Source organism: Leguminivora glycinivorella, chromosome 20 (genome assembly GCF_023078275.1).
Source record: "Leguminivora glycinivorella isolate SPB_JAAS2020 chromosome 20, LegGlyc_1.1, whole genome shotgun sequence".
NCBI classification, from domain to species: domain Eukaryota; kingdom Metazoa; phylum Arthropoda; class Insecta; order Lepidoptera; family Tortricidae; genus Leguminivora; species Leguminivora glycinivorella.
In genome coordinates, this window is record NC_062990.1 from 5,253,023 (window position 1) to 5,271,947 (window position 18,925).

General features: G+C 33.7%; 2 protein-coding genes across 3 annotated transcripts in view; both read right to left on the reverse strand.

The window, feature by feature from the left end:
- The window catches only part of LOC125237242, a 236,611-nt gene that overhangs the window by 171,283 nt on the left and 46,403 nt on the right, over positions 1-18,925 (reverse strand). The window lies entirely within an intron of this gene.
- On the reverse strand, positions 3,495-10,012 carry LOC125237244. 2 transcript variants are annotated; one of them, XR_007178311.1, is made up of 7 exons: positions 8,877-10,012; positions 7,742-8,182; positions 7,080-7,339; positions 6,770-6,942; positions 6,229-6,424; positions 6,021-6,142; positions 3,495-4,767 (listed from the first exon to the last, which is right to left on the reverse strand). XR_007178311.1 is itself a non-coding variant. In XM_048144259.1 (5 exons), exons 3-5 carry the CDS (start codon positions 6,323-6,325, stop codon positions 4,468-4,470), a joined length of 519 nt encoding a protein of 172 aa, XP_048000216.1. In that variant the 5' UTR covers positions 6,326-6,424; positions 6,770-6,942; positions 7,080-7,339; the 3' UTR covers positions 3,495-4,467. The 2 variants fall into 2 exon arrangements, 1 of the variants encoding a protein (XP_048000216.1); XM_048144259.1 differs by lacking the exons at positions 7,742-8,182; positions 8,877-10,012.

Below are 18,925 nucleotides of genomic sequence, written 5' to 3' on the forward strand. Positions count from 1 at the left end.
GCATTTATAAATGTTGATCCAATATTAATCGGTTAGATGTTTTTTTATGACTGTAAGAGCTATTAAATGGAAAAATACTCTAGATTATATTTTACATGATGTGCTTGAAAAAGCGGGAACCATTAGTTCACAATTCCACCAGATAAAAAATGCTGATGTCGTTCAAGTTAAATATCATTTATAATCCTTAACATAACAAACGAATCGTATTTTTATGATGTATGAGACAAACGAATAGCCAAATCACTTAGTACGCAGTCACCCTCACCCATGACCTCAAGACCAGAGGAGTTGGAAGTGCGTTGCTGGCCTTTAAAACGACGACGCTCATATCTTGAAGGTTTGAACGTCGTGTGGGCCCGGAAATACCGCAGCTGCGTCAGTTAGGAAGTGTTCGGAGGAACGCACAGTTATGTTCATTAATAATTAATAACAATTGAAGTATCTAGTTCCTAGTCCCAGTTCATGAACAAGTTGAACACTATTGATGTGAGTCTCTAGACACCAACCAAAGTTGACAGCGATTTTCCCAGCTCCACTGCTGCAAGTGATTAAACGTCAAATTTCTATGAAATTTTGACAAACTCTTGCACAAGCGGTGCTATCAAAGTAGCTGTCAACTTACTTTGAGATGACTGAAACGATTTTATAAGACTTTTTATGTACAACATACTTGTCGCTTACAAAATGGAACTACAATGTCCTTACCTATGCTTTTTAAGCGACAATGTGGCATCTTTTGACGACCGGTCTGGCTCAGTCGGTAGTGACCCTGCCCTAAGCCGCGGTCCTGGGTTCGAATCCCGGTAAGGGCATTTATTTGTGTGATGAGCACAGATATTTGTTCCTGGGTCATGGATGTTTTCTATGTATATAAGTATGTATTTATCTATTTAAGTATGTATATTGTCGCTTAGCACCCATAGTACAAGCTTTGCTTAGTTTGGGGCTAAGTTGATCTGTGTAAGGTGTCCCCAATATTTATTTATTATTTATTTATTTTTGTTCAGAAAACAATGATTAATATTATTACTTATTAAGTTTAGACAAAATCGGTATAATTGGTTCTGATTTCTGAAGCAGGCATCTAACGAATTGCCTTTTTAGTAGAAACAATAAACATAGATTAACTTAGGCACAACCGCCTGAGCCTATCTCTTGCTCAATTAGATAAGCCAAGTTTTCTGTCAACACTCACACGTGTGCTTCCCAGAAAGGCGTCATGATTCATACCTTTATCACGTCCATTAAAATTTCAACCTTACTGTTTCGAACTTAAGCACTGACTAACACAAAGAACGTATGAGTTTATGCGTTTTTAGCCTAGTCTCCTAGACTATAAGATTTAAAGTTATAAGTCAAGTCTGTGCTAAGTTTGATAAAGGTTTTGTTTTGTGTGTTTTACCTAGTTAGACGGATTAAGTAGATTTATTAAAGGCATGAATGGTTTGCGGAAAGATAAAGATCATCAATTCATCATACAAAAGTTATCCGCTTTGTTTCCTTGAAAGTAAAGGACGCTACACAGAAAAAAAAAATTACTTGAAGCAAGTAATATTATTTGAGTCAAGATCTTTTGGGATTTCGATATAAGGAAAATGGAGAATTACTTAGATTGAGATATAAAATGTTTCGCATTATAGTTCTTAGACCAAGAACTACTTTTTTGTATCAACATTTTAAATATCTCTTCCACTAAAAGCTAATAACTGTTGTTTCAAGAGAGAAAGCATTTTGACATAATTATTCCTTTTCTTAATTTAACATTGAAAGGCTCTTTAACGAAGATTGAATGTATTTTGTTTATAATAGTATTAAAAATTGGCTCAAAAGCGTTAGTTCTTATTGTAAAATAGCACATATTCTCTTCAAATGATGTAAGGCTCTTTTTTCAAAAGCTAAATTGTTTGACCCAAGAACGAAAATATTTAAAACAAGATATTTTCGTTCTTGGGTCAAACAATTTAGCTTTTAAAAAAAGAGCCGTACATCATTCTCTTCAAATGATGTAAGGCTCTTTTTTTAAAAGCTAAATTGTTTGACCCAAGAACGAAAATATCTTGATCTAAATAGCTGATTAATTTACTCAAGAGCGTTTTGTTCTTATTGTCAAACGGCCCATATTCTGCCCAAATATGTTAAGTTCTTATTTTTTAATCTAAATGGTTTGACCCAAGAATGAAAATATCTTGATCTAAATAGCTGATTAATTTACTCAAGAGCGTTTTGTTCTTGTTGTCAAATGGCCCATATTCCGGTCAAATGATGTAAGGCTCTTTTTTAAAAGCTAAATTGTTTGACCCAAGAACGAAAATATCTTGTTCTAAGTAACCGAGATAATTTACTCAAAAGAATTAATTGTTCTTGCAAAATAGTTCCTTTCTTGTTGTAAAATGGAACGTATTCGAATCAAATGAAGTAAAGCTCTTCTTTTAAGAGTGTTTAATTCTTCTTATAAAAAGTGTCATTCTTGTCGTAAAATGGAACGTATTCCAATCAAATGAAGTAAAGCTCTTCTTTTAAGAGTGTTTAATTCTTCTTATAAAAAGTGTCATTCTTGTCGTAAAATGGAACGTATTCCAATCAAATGAAGTGAAGCTCTTCTTTTAAGAGTGTTTAATTCTTCTTATAAAAAGTGTCATTCTTGTCGTAAAATGGAACGTATTCTAATCAAATGAAGTAAAGCTCTTCTTTTAAGAGTGTTTAATTCTTTTTATAAAAAGTGTCATTCTTGTCGTAAAATGGAACGTATTCCATTCAAATTAGGTAAATCTCTTCTTCATCACGACTATAAGGTGTGCCGTTCTCGAGAATGTTCTCCATTTACTATGGGCTTTGAGCGAGAACGTTTCCTATACAAAACGGAGAACATTCTCGAGAACGGCACAACATGAGCTACAACACTTTTCATAACGACGTTTGTGTATTTGGCGCGTTCACAAAATTTACCATTTTATTTTTGTTTTATTCTTATCATTTTAATGTCTCAAATGAAATACTTATGATGTATTTTTTTACCTATTTAACATCTTTAGTTTTGTTTGCCTACCTTTATAATATGGTCATTTCATCACTATAGACTTTGCGACAGTTATGACTTGATTAAATTACCTACCTTAATAAAACAATAATAAAATGGTATATTTTGTAACTAGGATAAATACACAAATTTTCACTTTTAAAGAAGAGCTTTAAATTTTGATGGAGTGCGTGTCCCTTTATAACAAGAACCAGAAATACAAACTTAAAAGAAAAGCTTAATGTAAGTATGTAATTAGAATACGTTCTATTTTACAACTAGAATGAACATGTTACAAGAAGAATTATCTTAACCCACAGAAGTGCTAATCAACTCAAGCTTTAACTTTTTACAAAAAGACTAGTGCGTTTTAAGTATGAATGTGTTTTGACAGTATTCCAGTCTAATTTATACAAGCCAAATTAGTTTCGAAACACATTTATACCTATTCGGAAATAATGGAATGAAAGTGAAATGTAAGTTTCTCATTTATTTTATGCACCAGTTAAAGAAAGTAATTACAAATTCAGAACCTATCAGTATCACTATACAGTATTAAAATTGAATTTAGAACGTAAAACATTTTGACTTATAAGCATAATACATATGTATGAGCTACATGTCATGGTTCATTATTTTATTTTAAACGTTTACAATCTTGAATTATTTTTATTTTATTTTCACTAATTGCAATATGTTGAACACCAATTGATATGTAGATCAATATAATGATATTATTAAATATGTTTTTAATAAAATCAATTATACAACCCGTCACTAAGAGAGGACGCTGCAAAATAATTGAATCACCTAGTAGATAAAAAGGAATATTCTGACTTGGAATTACGTAATTGTTGGAGTACGTCTACAATGTTTGCTAATAGTAAATGATTTAAAGAAAACATAATCTCTTACTCTATTTGTAATTGAAGATACTCACTTACACATAAAAATAATGGTAGTTTTTATTTTATGAATAAGTTCCAAATGTAAAATGTACTTTTGACGTACTTTTAGTACCAAGATTCTCTACAAGTCAAACTTAGAACAAATCACGTCAATTGTAGATGGTGCAAATACTTAAGTAGGTACATAAGACCAAATGTCATAGATAAAATTTCTGCAGCTTAGTATATTTTTACATTTCAAGAACCTTATAGTCTAAGATCCGTACTAAGCTCGATCTTCACCGACGTGTTAACCAGGTGAAAATAATATTTTATTAAGTAAAATAAGTTTCTGAACATGTCTTACTTACATATTATTTAAAAAAAAATTCAAAGATTTTTAAAAAATAATCTTGACCATTCATTTTTATTGAGGAGACATGTTTAGAAACTTATTTTCATCTGGTTAACACGTTGGTGAAGATCGAGCTTAGTACGGATCCTATACTATTAATAAAAATACAAAGACCAAATTTTACACATCTAAGTTTAAAACGTCAACTATATACGGTGGTACTGTATCATACGCCGTATGGATTTGATACACTTTTTTTGAATAATTACGTGGAGGTGCTCACACACTTGGGGATACTTGGCGTGGAAAACGTGGTAAATCGTAAACAATGAGTCGAACGCCTTTGCAGCTGAATGCACGTGGTATTTGATATCATGAATAACGATGTATATCTGGGCGAAGTTTTGTAGCGGTCTTTGTATGAGCACGAAGGGTTGCACGGTATCCTTCCGGGCTGCAGCCTTAGCTTTCTGGGCTGCGATTACGCTGTCGATATCTCCGGCGTCCTGCATTAAAAACATAATTTAAAAGTAATGCCATAGTTCCCAGGAATATCCCACTGCTCAGCAGAGGCTCCACTACAAAAATAGAAGTTCCTTTTTCTTCATTAAAATATGTATGGCTGTAGTGACAGAGACTTAGTCATATAGAAAATGGAATTTTAAGGCACACAATAGTTAGTTGTTTTACAAGGGGGCAAAGTTGTTGTTTAACCGCACGTGCCAATATTGAAACCTGAGCAACCGAAAGATTCCAATATTGAACCACTCGCGAGCGTAGCGAGTGGTTCGAAAAGTTGCGAGGGTTTCAAGGGACGAAGGTTAAACAAACTTTGCCGCCGAGTGAAACACAAAAATTTTCACCACACCAACACGAAGAAAACACTGACTATAAAACATCAAACTAAATCAAAACTATCAATTTATTCAATAATTATGATTCAAAATAGTCATATCGTCACTACTTTAAAAAATCTCGTATCTCACGCTGTTCCTCAAAGTTAAAACGCAGTAAGTCTATATGCATTCCATACATTACATACTTACTACAATTTTCTTTTCATTGACAGACGAAGATACAAGTTTTTTTAAAAGTAGTGACGATATATATTTAGGTAATTTCCACCAGGAAGCTAAAATTAAAGATATCAAGTTAAAATTTGTATGAAATTATTTGGCACTCTAGTGGATAAAATGCAATTTTGCTATCTGTTTTTGAATAGCAAAGTATGCCTTTACCAGTTGGTGTGGTGAAAAGTTTTCAATTTTTCCCTTAATTATTGTAATTAAATAAAGAAGTAACAAATACCAAAACATGGTAAGTAAAATATGACTTCATTATGGTGGCTCTATGGCAACTTTGCATGCCTTACAGTTTACACACGTAGAGTGTGTTTAGTAAAACGTCCCACTTTGTCGGTTACCATTAAGGCAAGATTTACTTGTATCTTCATATGAATAAACTGACAAAGCGGCTTTATAGCAAGCGACAAAGTGGGACGTTGTCCCATGCACACTCACTAGTAATGATTTTCATAAAAAATGAGTGGGAAAAATTAAATGGAATACTACTTTATTATGTTCTGGGAACATATTTACCAAAAGGAAATATATTGAACTCACTTGACTCGAAGAGTAAAATAGTAAAACATTAACTGAACAGTTACACAACTTCTATAGTTAATAATATAAATGTATATTAATAATAAAATAAATAGAATAAAACCCTTAAATTTGGATTGGATGCATATAATACTTACATCTATCTGAACTAATAAGCCCTGGATTGATTCAATGGTTGAGAACTTGACTTTCCTAGATTTTCGGCCTTTGGGTGGTATTAAAAAATATAGCAGGTAAATCTGCACCGGAATTATTTTGTCTGAAATAAAAAAAAATGATATGAGACATTAGACTCACACATATTTTCATAAAATGATCAATTATGAATGCATTGTAATTAATTACATTTTAACGGCCTCTGTATCTTTCTTCGTGGGTAGTGACTCTGCCTATGAAGCACAAGGTCCTGGGTTGAACTTGAATCCCATTTGAATTTGAACATTTTCAAGTTGTCATCCAACAAACCAAATGCTAATGGCTGAATGTGATCTGCTTGTGTGCTCTTTTTCTTTTCGTTCGTTTTTTTGCGTCGTTGTCATTGCTGTGAAAAATAAATTGGTGATTGCGATCGCAAGTATACCTACTAAAATAAATATAAGACGCTTTGATTAAGAGAAGTATTCTAAAGGAAATATGGCGTTTATTTTTAATGTATTTAGTGTAGTAACTGGCCACCTTACACCAAAATCATTTTTGGTGTAATGAATTCTGTGAACTAAGCTTTGTTCATAGGTCACAGAATTCATTTTAGTATAACATGGCCAGTAATAAAAATCTTATGCTAAAATCAATTCTATTTATATATGTATAGGATTTATCTGTAATATAAATTCTATATATATATAAATAGAATTGAGGTGGCTAGTTATTTTGAGGAATGTCTTACCAGAGTATCTGCTTTGCTGTCTTTTCAAATGGCCCAGGTTTCAAGAAAATCATATACAGTTTCAAATTTTTGTTTGTGTCTTAATTCAAAGGTGTTATTCCACCTTTCACAAACTTGGTCCCATAGCTCATTGTTATATTTCAGCCAAATAGCGTCGTCATTTGAAGCAGTCCCTGAAATAAAACAAATAAAAAATGTATCGAAACTTCGCTATACTTTGTGAAAATCAAAAGGAAAAAAGACAACAGACAGACAGACAGACTTTTGCATTTATATTATTAGTAGGTACGAATATAAGTATGGATTTTACCTTGATTATTTTCCACAGACTCTACATCTGTATCCGAATCCCTATTAGAGCAAGTGGGTTTAATGCCCCTGCACTTTGCTCCTGATATGTACAGGAGATTTCGAACCTTGTCCACTAATTTGCCTTTAGCGAGCACATATTTTCTTGAAGCAGATTTGCATGTTGGCACAGCTTTCATATAGTAGGTATATATACTTTCAGTTGGGAAAAGTGAAACAATTTTTGCAGCTAGCAAATTGAATTCTTCTGGTTTGATGTTTCTGAGGAAAAAAATATTTTGAATAATCTTCATTCATATTTAAGTATTAATACTAATTTTATTATAGAAACCAGACAGAAAACCATCACAACTACCCTTGACGTAAATGCATAATTTTGCTCCCTTGTGAAAGAATATCTAACTCGCACTAGTCGTCAATCCATCTGGATTGACATGCAAGTACAGTCACCTGTAACCTGTAATAATATCTTACGCAATAAAGGCTGCAAAAATATCTGCCACTAATACCTTATGTATGATATAATACCTTCTTATGAGACATTGTAAGAGTGTGTAAGATATTTTTGAGGCCTTCGTTGTGTAAGATATTATTGCAGGTGACTGTACCAAGTCTGAAACTACTGCTGTCTGGTCTCCTATAATCCATTAGCTAAGTACTTACTTGTTAACAATAAATGTGTAGTGATATTTCACCAAAACATCAACAATGATGCTTCTTTTTTGCGAGTTGAATTGTTTGTATTTTTGATAATAATTTAGAACACTATTTACTTGTGGAGTACATTGGCGGATACTCTTCAATTCAAATTCTGGCAGTGAAAGCCTACTTGGTATACTTAAGTAGGAATCCAAATCCAAAGTATTGTCTGTCAGAATAACTGACTGATCTTGATCAACTTGCATCATTTCTATACAGTTTGTTTTCGCTTTAATAACCATTAAATCTTCATTGAAGAAATATGCAGTTTCAGTATCAGTAACTGAGTCTAAGTAATCTTGTAGTTTACTTTTTAGTTTAATTCGTTGCCCAATGTGTTTGCAAAGCTCTTTCAAGTATCATTTAAAACCAAATATTTGAACTGTTCCTTGCTTATATGATTTTCTGTAAAAAAAATAACTTAAATAATTGGATATCAATGATGAATATGAGCTATTTATTATCTTATATTGAAGCATATTTGATAGCTATCGCGGAACTCTCCTATGTATATTGAAATGGGAAATGAACGAAATACGTGGATCAAAAACGAATAAATATTTGTAATAACTAAAAATAGCACAAAACCACAATATCATTAAGTCTTGCGATCGGAGACAGACTGAATCAAAGTCTTCCACTGCGACATGGTGACAAAATATATTTGAAATTTAAAAACTTCAGAAGACAAATGAACATCTTGATCGACCCCGGAGATGTATGGCAGTTGCAAAATAAATGATTAAGAAGCTTTCGTTATTTTGATTTAAAATTTCACGATTTTCACACATTATTTGAACAAAATGGGACTTCGAGTATTAATATAACTTGTTTTATTTACATCCACGTGCCAAAATGCCCATTGTCTCGTTTTGATAAGATAATACTTAAGTTCTTAATAGTTTAGTAACATACAAATACATCTAGCAAATGAGTAAAAATGTAAATGATGTACTTAGGTAATTTTGTTTAACCTAACATTTAACATGTATCTTGGTAAGACAAAAATGCTTACTTTACGCTTTAAAGGTAAGATAAACTATTTTATCTGCCATACCTTTTGATCTGCCAGCGATATTCTAGATAATACACAACTTACTTTTGAAGTTCTCGACGACTACTGACGGCACATCCCAGGATACCAATTTGTTTTCTGTGTCTTCTTCCATTATTTTAGTAGTTATACTTGCGATCGCGATCACCGAGTTAATTTTACCACCAAAACACTTTCACAGCAATGACAACGACGCAAAAAAGCGAGCGAAAAGAAAAACCACAGAAAAACAGTAAACGAGCAGATCACATTCGGCCGTTAGCTTGGTTTGTTGGATGACAACTTGAGAATGTTGCCAGTACCAGTTTTTTTTTACCCAATAAATACATCAGTAATCACAAGTCCAACCTAGATAATGTAACTATAGATGGTTAAGCAAAGCATGAGAGTAAAAAATGGCGGCAAATTTTAATAATGTGCTCATACATTATCGTCCCATAGAAAATTTGACTTTTGCTCTCACGATTTGCTTGGCCGTCTATATACAGTCTGGCAAAAAAGAGTAGAAAATAATAGGTGCGTCTGTCTATGTAAAACGTCTTGCATATGGCAACTATTGAATCACTTTGACGTCTCTTTTGTATGAAAACAGTAAGTGTTGCCATGATAAAAAAAAATAGTTCCATTTCTACTCTTTTTTGCCAAGCTTTCTTTCCGTCTTAATGCTATTGCACGGCGCGATACGTCGCACAGTGGATCGAAACGGGGAACATTCGGTGTTTTTTGGATAAAATATTTTTAAAAATGCTACCCGACGGCAAATTATGTAAGAAATAAAAGTTGTTATGTAGTATTTTTCAAAATAATGCGTATTTGAGGCAAAATATAATAAAATCTGTTTTTGTTTTATATGAAACCATAAAATAGGTACCTTATTTCAAGAAAATCTTGGGCGATCCCGCCTTCTAATCTAACCTATTGGGCTTTATTTTCCTACTTGTCAAAAGTATAAAATCATGCACCAGTTACTTCTGGAGGGGGCCTATTTTTAAGGAAGGCAAAGATCATTGAAAAAAATATTTTTCTTCTTAAGTAATAAAGTGCAGGTACGACAAATGATCGACATTTCTATAAAAAAACGACATTTTTTAACCTGTAAGCAAATTCCAAAAACGTAACTTCATGATAGATAATCAGAGTATGTAATCTATGTGATTGCACTTGTATGGTTTGTAACGAACGTGTATTTCTTGGTAGGTACATACCTACCTACACTTGAGGAGTGTCTTTTCAAAAGGACTTATTTCTATAAGTCAACAGAGGTTATTTTTATCTATGTCTTCCTAGAGAAATAAACCTTGTTGACTTATAGAAATAAGTCTTTTTGAAAAGACACTCCTCACTTAAAATGCCACGCCTTAAGGCTTAACTTTTTTATATCTAAATGTCAATTGTTCGTTGTATGGTTATTTTTCAAACTGTATGTTTTAAATTATGCGAAAAATACAATAAATTATGGACGATCAAGCAAATCGTGAGAGTAAAAAAACAAGCGAAATTCAAATTTTCCATGGGACGTAAAACCCGCGCCCATACAGTTTTCAAATTTGCCGCCATTTTTTATTCTCTTGACTGTCTGAGCATTTCTTTTTTTTTTTTTTTTGCCACTTTTATGAAGTGTGATATTTTTGAACAAAACTATGCTATTTCTACTCAGAATTACTAGCCTTTTCAATCCTAGTAGTAAAAAAAATTGTCCCATACGATTTTTTCTTATTTTGTTACCATTTTCCATATATGTTGTATGGGGTAACAAAAGAGGAAAGTAAAAAAATGTATGGAAATTCTGGGACACTTTTTGTCTCCCAGTGAGATTGAAAGTACTCGTGATTCTGAGTACAATTGACCTAAAATTCCCTAAAACCATAAAAAAAAATATTGGCAAAAAAAAAAGAAATGCTCGTTTATACTAAGAAATAAACATGTTTTTTTATTTACATCTCGTTTGCCTCCTATTAAACAATAATAAAAAAACTTCTAAAAGTAACTGGTGCATGATTTTAATCAAACTTCAAAATAATGCGTATTTCATTATTTTGATAAACACTAAAGGAATTTTCGAAATGTATAAGTACCTATGCAAAACTAAGTAGCAACACGCTAAGTAGCTCTATGCCTTTGTTGTTTTATGAAACGGTTTATTTTTTTATGCCTTTTACAATTATTTCAAAAACATATCAAAAGCGTGGTAGATTGTGTGAAGATTGTTCGCTAAACCATTCTCCAAGATTATCGGGTAAAAAATGAATACAGCAACACTGCTCATAGCAAAAAATGCAACTTCTTGAGACAAGATTTGTAAATTTTGTTGCAAGAACTAGCAAGAAATGATATCTTGGAGCAATAATGCTTTTGCTTTCGAAGGTCTTGATTTAAGATTCAAATATTTCGACTGTCTTGAGACAAAAACGATTTTTTCCGTAACATAGGTATATATAGGTATACAATACAATTACATGCAAACAGACGCAGATTAAATACTGCGTCTGTCCTCGCTATGGTTTGTACAATGCATATAAGCCAATATTTAGGTATATAGATTGCGGTGCCGGTACAATCTTCAGTACCAGGACTAAAATTTCCGGTACCTGCGTCGTACCGGGAATTCCCGCTACTTCGATACTTTTCAGTACCTACTAATTGTTTTTCCAGCAAACATTACTAAAACCCGTGACAAATGCTTTGCTTACTTCTTATCATACAAATTTATAGTCTATAGTAATATTGTAGTGTGTGTGTGTTGTCTATCTATAGTAGTATTTGTAGTCCTTAATCATATTATATATTATTACATTCTTCATTGTTAATTTAACTGAATCTTGAGTGACTAGTCATATCTTCTACCGAGAAATATATTAGGTACTTGCTTTTAGGATTTCTGATTCTTGATTGTTAATTTAGCCGAATCTTGATTGAAACTAGTAATATCTTCCACCGAGAAATTTATTTTCTGCTTTTAGAATGTCTAAATTCTTGATTGTTAATTTAACTGAATCTTGAATAAAACTAGTAATATCTTTTACCGAGAAGTATATTATTTGTTTTGAGATTGTCTTAATTCTTGATTGTTCATTTAAGTGAATCTTGAATAAAACTAGTAATATCTTCTACCGAGAAATATATTACTTGCTTTTAGAATGTCTAAATTCTTGTTTGTTAATTTAATTGAATCTTGAATGAAATTAGTAATATCTTTTAATACCAAGAAATATATTACTTGCTTTTAGATTGTCTTAATTCTTGGTTGTTAATTTAACTGAATCTTGAATGAAACTAGTAATATCTTCTACCAAGAAATATATTACTTGCTTTTAGATTGTCTTAATTCTTGATTGTTAATTTAACCGAATTTTGAATGAAACTAGTAATATCTTTTACCGAGAAATATATTACTTGCTTTAAGATTTTTTAAATTCTTGATTGTAAATTTAACTGGATCTTGAATGAAACTAGTAATATCTTTTACCAAGAAATATATTACTTGCTTTTAGATTGTCTTAATTCTTGATTGTTAATTTAACCGAATCTTGAATGAAACTAGTAATATCTTTTACCGAGAAAAATATTACTTGCTTTAAGATTTTTTAAATTCTTGATTGTAAATTTAACTGGATCTTGAATGAAACTAGTAATATCTTTTACCAAGAAATATATTACTTGCGTTTAGATTGTCTTAATTCTTGATTGTTAATTTAACCGAATCTTGAATGAAACTAGTAATATCTTTTACCGAGAAATATATTACTTGCTTTAAGATTTTTTAAATTCTTGATTGTAAATTTAACTAGATCTTGAATGAAACTAGTAATATCTTTTACCAAGGAATATATTACTTGCTTTAAGATTTTTAAAATTCTTGATTGTAAATTTAACTAGATCTTGAATGAAACTAGTAATATCTTTTACCAAGAAATATATTACTTGCTTTAAGATTTTTAAATTCTTGATTGTAAATTTAACTAGATCTTGAATGAAACTAGTAAAATCTTTTACCAAGAAATATATTACTTGCTTTTAGAATGTCTAAATTCTTGGCTGAATATTTCAATAATTCTTGGGTGAACTAAATAATATCTCCTATCAAGTAACATATTACTTGCTTGAATACTTTTCAGTTGTTCATTTGAGATTTGAATGTAATCTTGAGCTAAGTTTGACTCTATATTGGCACAAGAATTAATTCTTAAATCAAATCTGCTTAATCATTCTTAAGGTGAGAAATAAATTAGTTTTGATTTGAGATATAAATTTTGACTCAAATAATATTTGCTTTCATCCAAGATTTTCGGTCTTGAATATGAAGAATTTAAAATTTTTGAAACGTTAGTGAGATTATCTTATTTCAAGATATATATATTTGAGATCAAGAAATATTAGGTGAAACACATCTGGTTCTTGTTTCAAAAAACCATTTTTTTCTGTGTATGCCTAACTAACGTGGATTGATTATGAAGATAATTGTGTACTAGCAAAGTCATAATATATAACTCCGTATAGACAGATAAAGACTAAGAAAAATTCGTAAGTACTTCGGAACTATCAAGAAAGCTAATATCAATATTTGGCTATTTTGACACATAAATTTGTTTTTTATCATACAGAAACGTCTGCGAGCGATATTACAAATTTTTAAATTAGAGGAAAAATTGAAAAATTCCCACCTCCGGCAAGACTCGAACCTGCGACCTCTGGCCTTGCCGGGGCCAACGCGCTTCCAATTGAGGTCGGGGGTGGAAATTTTTTCCATTTTTGCTTTAATTTAAAAATATATTTTGACACATATTAAGTAAAGAATATGGGTCAAATTATCAAAACTAAGGTTCAAAAGTATTAATCCTGTGTCGAGAGATGGCAGTTTATGCATTGTGACTACACTTTGACAGTAGTTCTCTTCTCTATAATTATACTCGATCCTGTTTGGTAAACTAACAATGCAATGGTACGGCCGTGCCTCTTTTTGCTCGACTTGGCGGGGGCACTACCGTGCCCCCAGAACACTTGCATGCTGACGCTTGCATGTCTGTCTGCAACTTCGCACGACGAATAGTTTAATTATCTGAGTCGTGACTTAATTAAATAATTAAACTATTAGCGAAGCTCCGTGCCGATGGGAGTGACCGAATATTGATGAGGTTAGTTCGAAGATATTCAGAACAATGGGAATAAAAAGGTGTTCTACAGGCCATAAAAAGCAGTTTATAACAATCATAACTCGAAAACATCGATAAGATTTAGTCGACATTAGTTGGTTTAGGTAATAGAAATTGAGAAAATATCACTAATTTCAACTTTGCACATATTTAAATAGAACAGGTCTAATAGCTTCTGATCTGAATATCAGGAACGAACAGGCACATATCGGCACAGAATATATAATAGTACAAGTACAGAAGGCCCACTGCTTTGATGTTCACGAAATGCCGCCTATTAAATGCCTACAAAATTATTACAAAGAAACGAGCCGCACGTGCTCGGCGTCCGGCGATAGGGTTGCTTATGGATTAAAACGAATTAATACTCAGATAAAATGTTATACTATTTTATTCAAGTCTTGGGTACTTTCTATCTAAATATATAAAAGAAGAAGCTGACTGACTGACTGACTGACTGACTGACTGACTGACTGACTGACTGACTGACTGACTGACTGACTGACTGACTGACTGACTGACTGACATATCAACGCACAGCCGAAACCGCTGGTCCTAGAGATTTCAAATTTGGCACGTAGGTTCCTTATATAGTGTAGAGGAGCACTAAGAAAGGATTTTCCAAAATTCACCTCCTAAGGGGGTTAAATGGGGGTTCAAAGTTTGTATGGGGAAACAAGATTAGTTTGACTATTTTATTCGAAACTTCACAGGAAGATTCCTTAAGACATATGACTGAATACGTGTTTCAGGTTTTTTGAAAATTTAACCCCTAAAAGGGTGAAAAGGGGGTGATAAAGTCAAAAAACTAATATGGGTATCGTTTTTACGGTTTATTGGGTCGCTGATCACGATAAATACAACGTTTTTAAAATCTAACGAGGCGAAAGTGAAATACCTTCTCCCCTGTTGTAGTGCAATTGGGTTTAAATACCAAAAAAATATATAAAAGAAGATATTGACTGACTGACTGACATATCAACGCACAGCCGAAACCGCTGGTCCTAGAGATGTCAAATTTGGCACGAAGGTTCCTTATATAGTGTAGAAGAGCACTAAGAAAGGATTTTTCAAAATTCGCCTCCTAAGGGGATCAAATGGGGGTTCAAAGTTTGTATGGGGAAACAATGTTAGTTTCACTGGTTTATTCAAAACTTCACAGGAGGGATCCTAAAAACATATGACTAAAGACGTGTTTCAGGTTCTTTGAAAATTTAACCCCTAAAAGGGTGATAAAGTCAAAAAACTAATATGGGTATCGTTTTTACGATTTATTGGGTCGCTGATCACGATAAATACAACGTTTTTAAAATCTAACGAGCCGGAAGTGAAATACCTTCTCCCCTGTTGTGGTGCAATGGGGTTTAAATATCAAAAAAATATATAAAAGAAGAAACTGACTGACTGACATATCAACGCACAGCCGAAACTGCTGGTCCTAGAGATTTCAAATTTGGCACATATGTTCCTCATATAGTGTAGAGGAGCATTAAGAAAGGATTTTTCAAAATTCTTCTCCTATGGGGGTGAAATGGGGGTTCAAATTTTGTATGGGGAAACAAGATAAGTTTGATTATTTTATTCGAAACTTCACAGGAGGATTCCTAAAGACATGTTTGTTAAGGGACGGGGACGGGGACGGGGACGGGGACAGAACGGGATAGGGTTAGGGTTAGGGATAGGGATAGGGATAGGGATAGGGATAGGGATAGGGATAGGGATAGGGATAGGGATAGGGATAGGGATAGGGACGGGGATAGGGATAGGGATAGGGACGGGGATAAGAATAGGGATTGGGGTCGGAATAATCGGTCGGCAATCGATATCTAGGCAGTGTTAAATGCAGGTGGCTCAGTGGGAAGGGATTAGTAAGTATGTATCGGCGAGTATCCTGCATCCGTAATAACTATTACATTCAATGTGCTGTAAGAAGATCGTTGTTTGCTTGCCTTTTATATGTTTACGTTTGCAATAAGTATAAGCAAAATGGAAAAAATAGTAAGCGATAATGCAAGGAAGTACTTTTTACCCTACCGACCATAGCGTCGAGATACTGGCTATGTGGGTTGTATGAAGTTTCCCCAGTATAAATATTTATATAGGTAAAATACATACATATTCGTACCTACTACCTACGCTGTGGTCGCTGTGTAACAATTCTACAATCATTGCAAGAATTTCTTTTAAAACAATAGTAATATGTGTAAGGTACAGTCAGCCAAAAAAGATAGCAGCAACTAGATCAGTTACAATGGCCCTCCAGTCGAGAATTGCCCCGCTTTACCTTAATCGAAATAATCGCGGACAGATGTACCTACAAAGAAACCTACGGATCCAAATGAAAATCTTATTTTTTGTAAACGTTTCAATAAGAATACTTTTATTACGCGGGCGAAGCCGCGGGTAAAAGCTAGTTAGGTATATGTACAGTATTCATATATTTTTGTTTAAATACCAACATCATAAGCCTTATTGAACTTTTCCGTGGGACTTAATCAATAGTAGATCTGTGTAAAGGTGCGTTTAAACGGCGCGTGTTAGCACGATCTCACGCGAGCCGAGCCGTCCGTGTAGATGCGGCTCGGCTCAATACGAACGCGAGCCTGTGCGTTTACACGGCGCGAGGTAGCACGATCCTACGCGAGCCGAGCCGTCCGTGTAGATACGAACGAAAGCCTATTATATTGTTGCGATTTTTGTGACCGAGATGTTTTGGATTCCATATTGATGGTTCCTCTTCATATAATTCAATAAAGCTTTGAATCATATCATTGCTCCACTCCATAATTCGAACACATGAAAACGCCGATAAATAAATTTATAGTTTAAAAAACTCTAGAAAAACACGCTTTTATAAATGCACGTAAAAGCCAAAAATAAATTATGGATCGTTCAAGTTGTCTCTATTTCTGGGATGAAGAGTAAACTATGTGCTTTTAATTATAATATTTGATTGTAAAAGCGTGGGGCGCTGCAGTCATGCTGCAAGTCCAGTTAGCGCGCCAATCTGTGTAAACTGCTTCTCGTAATATAGTTTAACTTGATTTCTCAGCAAGTTATACAAAAAGATTTTCCTGTTACAGCGCCCCACGCTTTTACAATCAAATATTATAATTAAAAGCACAGAGTTTACAAATAGAGACAACTTGAACGATCCATAATTTATTTTTGGCTTTTACGTGCATTTATAAAAGCGTGTTTTTCTAGAGTTTTTTAAACTATAAATTTATTTTATACTTTTTAGTCGCTAATAATGAAATATCTTTAAAATTTAAACATAAATTTATTCCAAGTAGGCGAATTTCGCAAGCCATTTGTAGCTAACACGTATTGCTACTTAATAATAATTAATACCACCTGATGTATTACCAAGCTTATCGCAATAAAGTTTTCATTGATTCATTTAATTTTAATTTTTATTTCAATTTCTATTTTATTGAGCCCACATTCTCTCCATCTCCGCCAGTGTGTCTGTATTGCATGGTGTTTTACCTGTCAGCTTTAGAACAATCTAGCTCTTCTATCTGGAGAGCACTAAGTAATTTTACTCTACTCAGGGCCACATGAGCCTGTCCAACCGCAAAAGTAAGGGACCCTAAATACACCACTGCGTAGTGCCTTGCATCTTGTGCACGGTAGATGCCCAACTTGAAATCACTAGGAGTCAATGCCGGCCAGTGCCGGCCTATGCAATCGATTAGGGTTGTGTGGGTTGGTTGAGCGAATTTGAGTTTCGGCAGGTTTGGGAAGAAATTTTACCATGTAGGGAAAAAATCGCGATCGCGAGCGTAGCGAGCGCGAAATTTTCTTCATAGTGCTGCGCTAATTTGAAGATTAATGCAATACGGAACTTAAGGATTTCATCTTACTCTGTAAGAGGATAGAGACAAAGGGTTGAATTTTCTCAGTCGCACTCTAGTATATTTACGTTGGGTTGAACCTGGATATGGAACGTGGACGCGACATTTTGCTAAGCAACTAAAAGACTAATAGTGGCTCTGGGAACTGTAGACCTTCGCGACATGCTTAGCAGTAGCGTGGCGTGAAATTTTTCGTTGATAAAGCCACCCCCCCACCCCCCACCTTATTTTCGCTCTTAAGGGTCGCAAGAAAACCCACACCCACCTTTTTTATATACTACGTTAATCTTTCTTTTTTTCGGGGGCCGAGCCCCCTTTTTTTAGGGTTCCGTAGTTACTCTTAAGGGTCACAAGAAAACCCTAACCCAACTTATTTTTAATATTACGTTAATCTTTATTTTATGCGGGGGGCTTCGCCCCCCGAGCCCCTCTTACTTTTGCTCTTAAGGGTCACAAGAAATCCCTTAACCAACTTATTTTAAATACTACGTTGATATTTATTTACGCAATCATGGTCGCGCGATAAATGATAAAACAGCAGGCCATCCCTATCGATGCCCGATGTTTTATCGTTTATCGCGCGACCATGATTGCCTGGCTGGGCTGCATATTTAAGGGTCACAAAAAAGACCCTAACCTGACTTAGTTTAGATATACTGATTCGATTTTTCCTTTTTCCGCTCATAAGGGTCGCAAGAAAACCCTAACCTAGCTTAGGCCTCGCTTCGCTTCGGTCAATAATAGGTTTGTTATAACGTTGAAAACGTAACGTTCGAAGTTCATTACGTGGCCTTTCTCACAAGCGCAAACAGAACTATGATACGATATGCCATCATGGAATGCCAGTGCCTATCTTCGGGCTTCATTATCAGACCTTGAAACCTAATCGTGGTCAAAGTTCATTATAAGACTTTTCTAAGAAACCCAAAAACAGCTATGATAAGAAGTTCCATCATGTAGTTCCAGTTCATATCTTCCGGCTCCAACATCAGACCTTGAAACCTAATCGTAGTCAAAGTTCATTACAATACTTTTCTAAGAAACCCAAAAACAGCTTTGATACGATGTTCCATCATGTAGTTCC

Excerpts from the sequence above, each read along its gene's own strand:
- LOC125237244 (XM_048144259.1), bottom strand. The coding sequence starts at position 6,325 with ATGTTCAAATTCAAATGGGATTCAAGTTCAACCCAGGACCTTGTGCTT. Across the intron at positions 6,143-6,228 it reads GATACAGAGGCCGTTAAAAT|ACAAAATAATTCCGGTGCAG; the intron begins GTAATTAATTAC and ends TTTTTATTTCAG. Across the intron at positions 4,768-6,020 it reads GCTTATTAGTTCAGATAGAT|GACGCCGGAGATATCGACAG; the intron begins GTAAGTATTATA and ends TTTTTAATGCAG.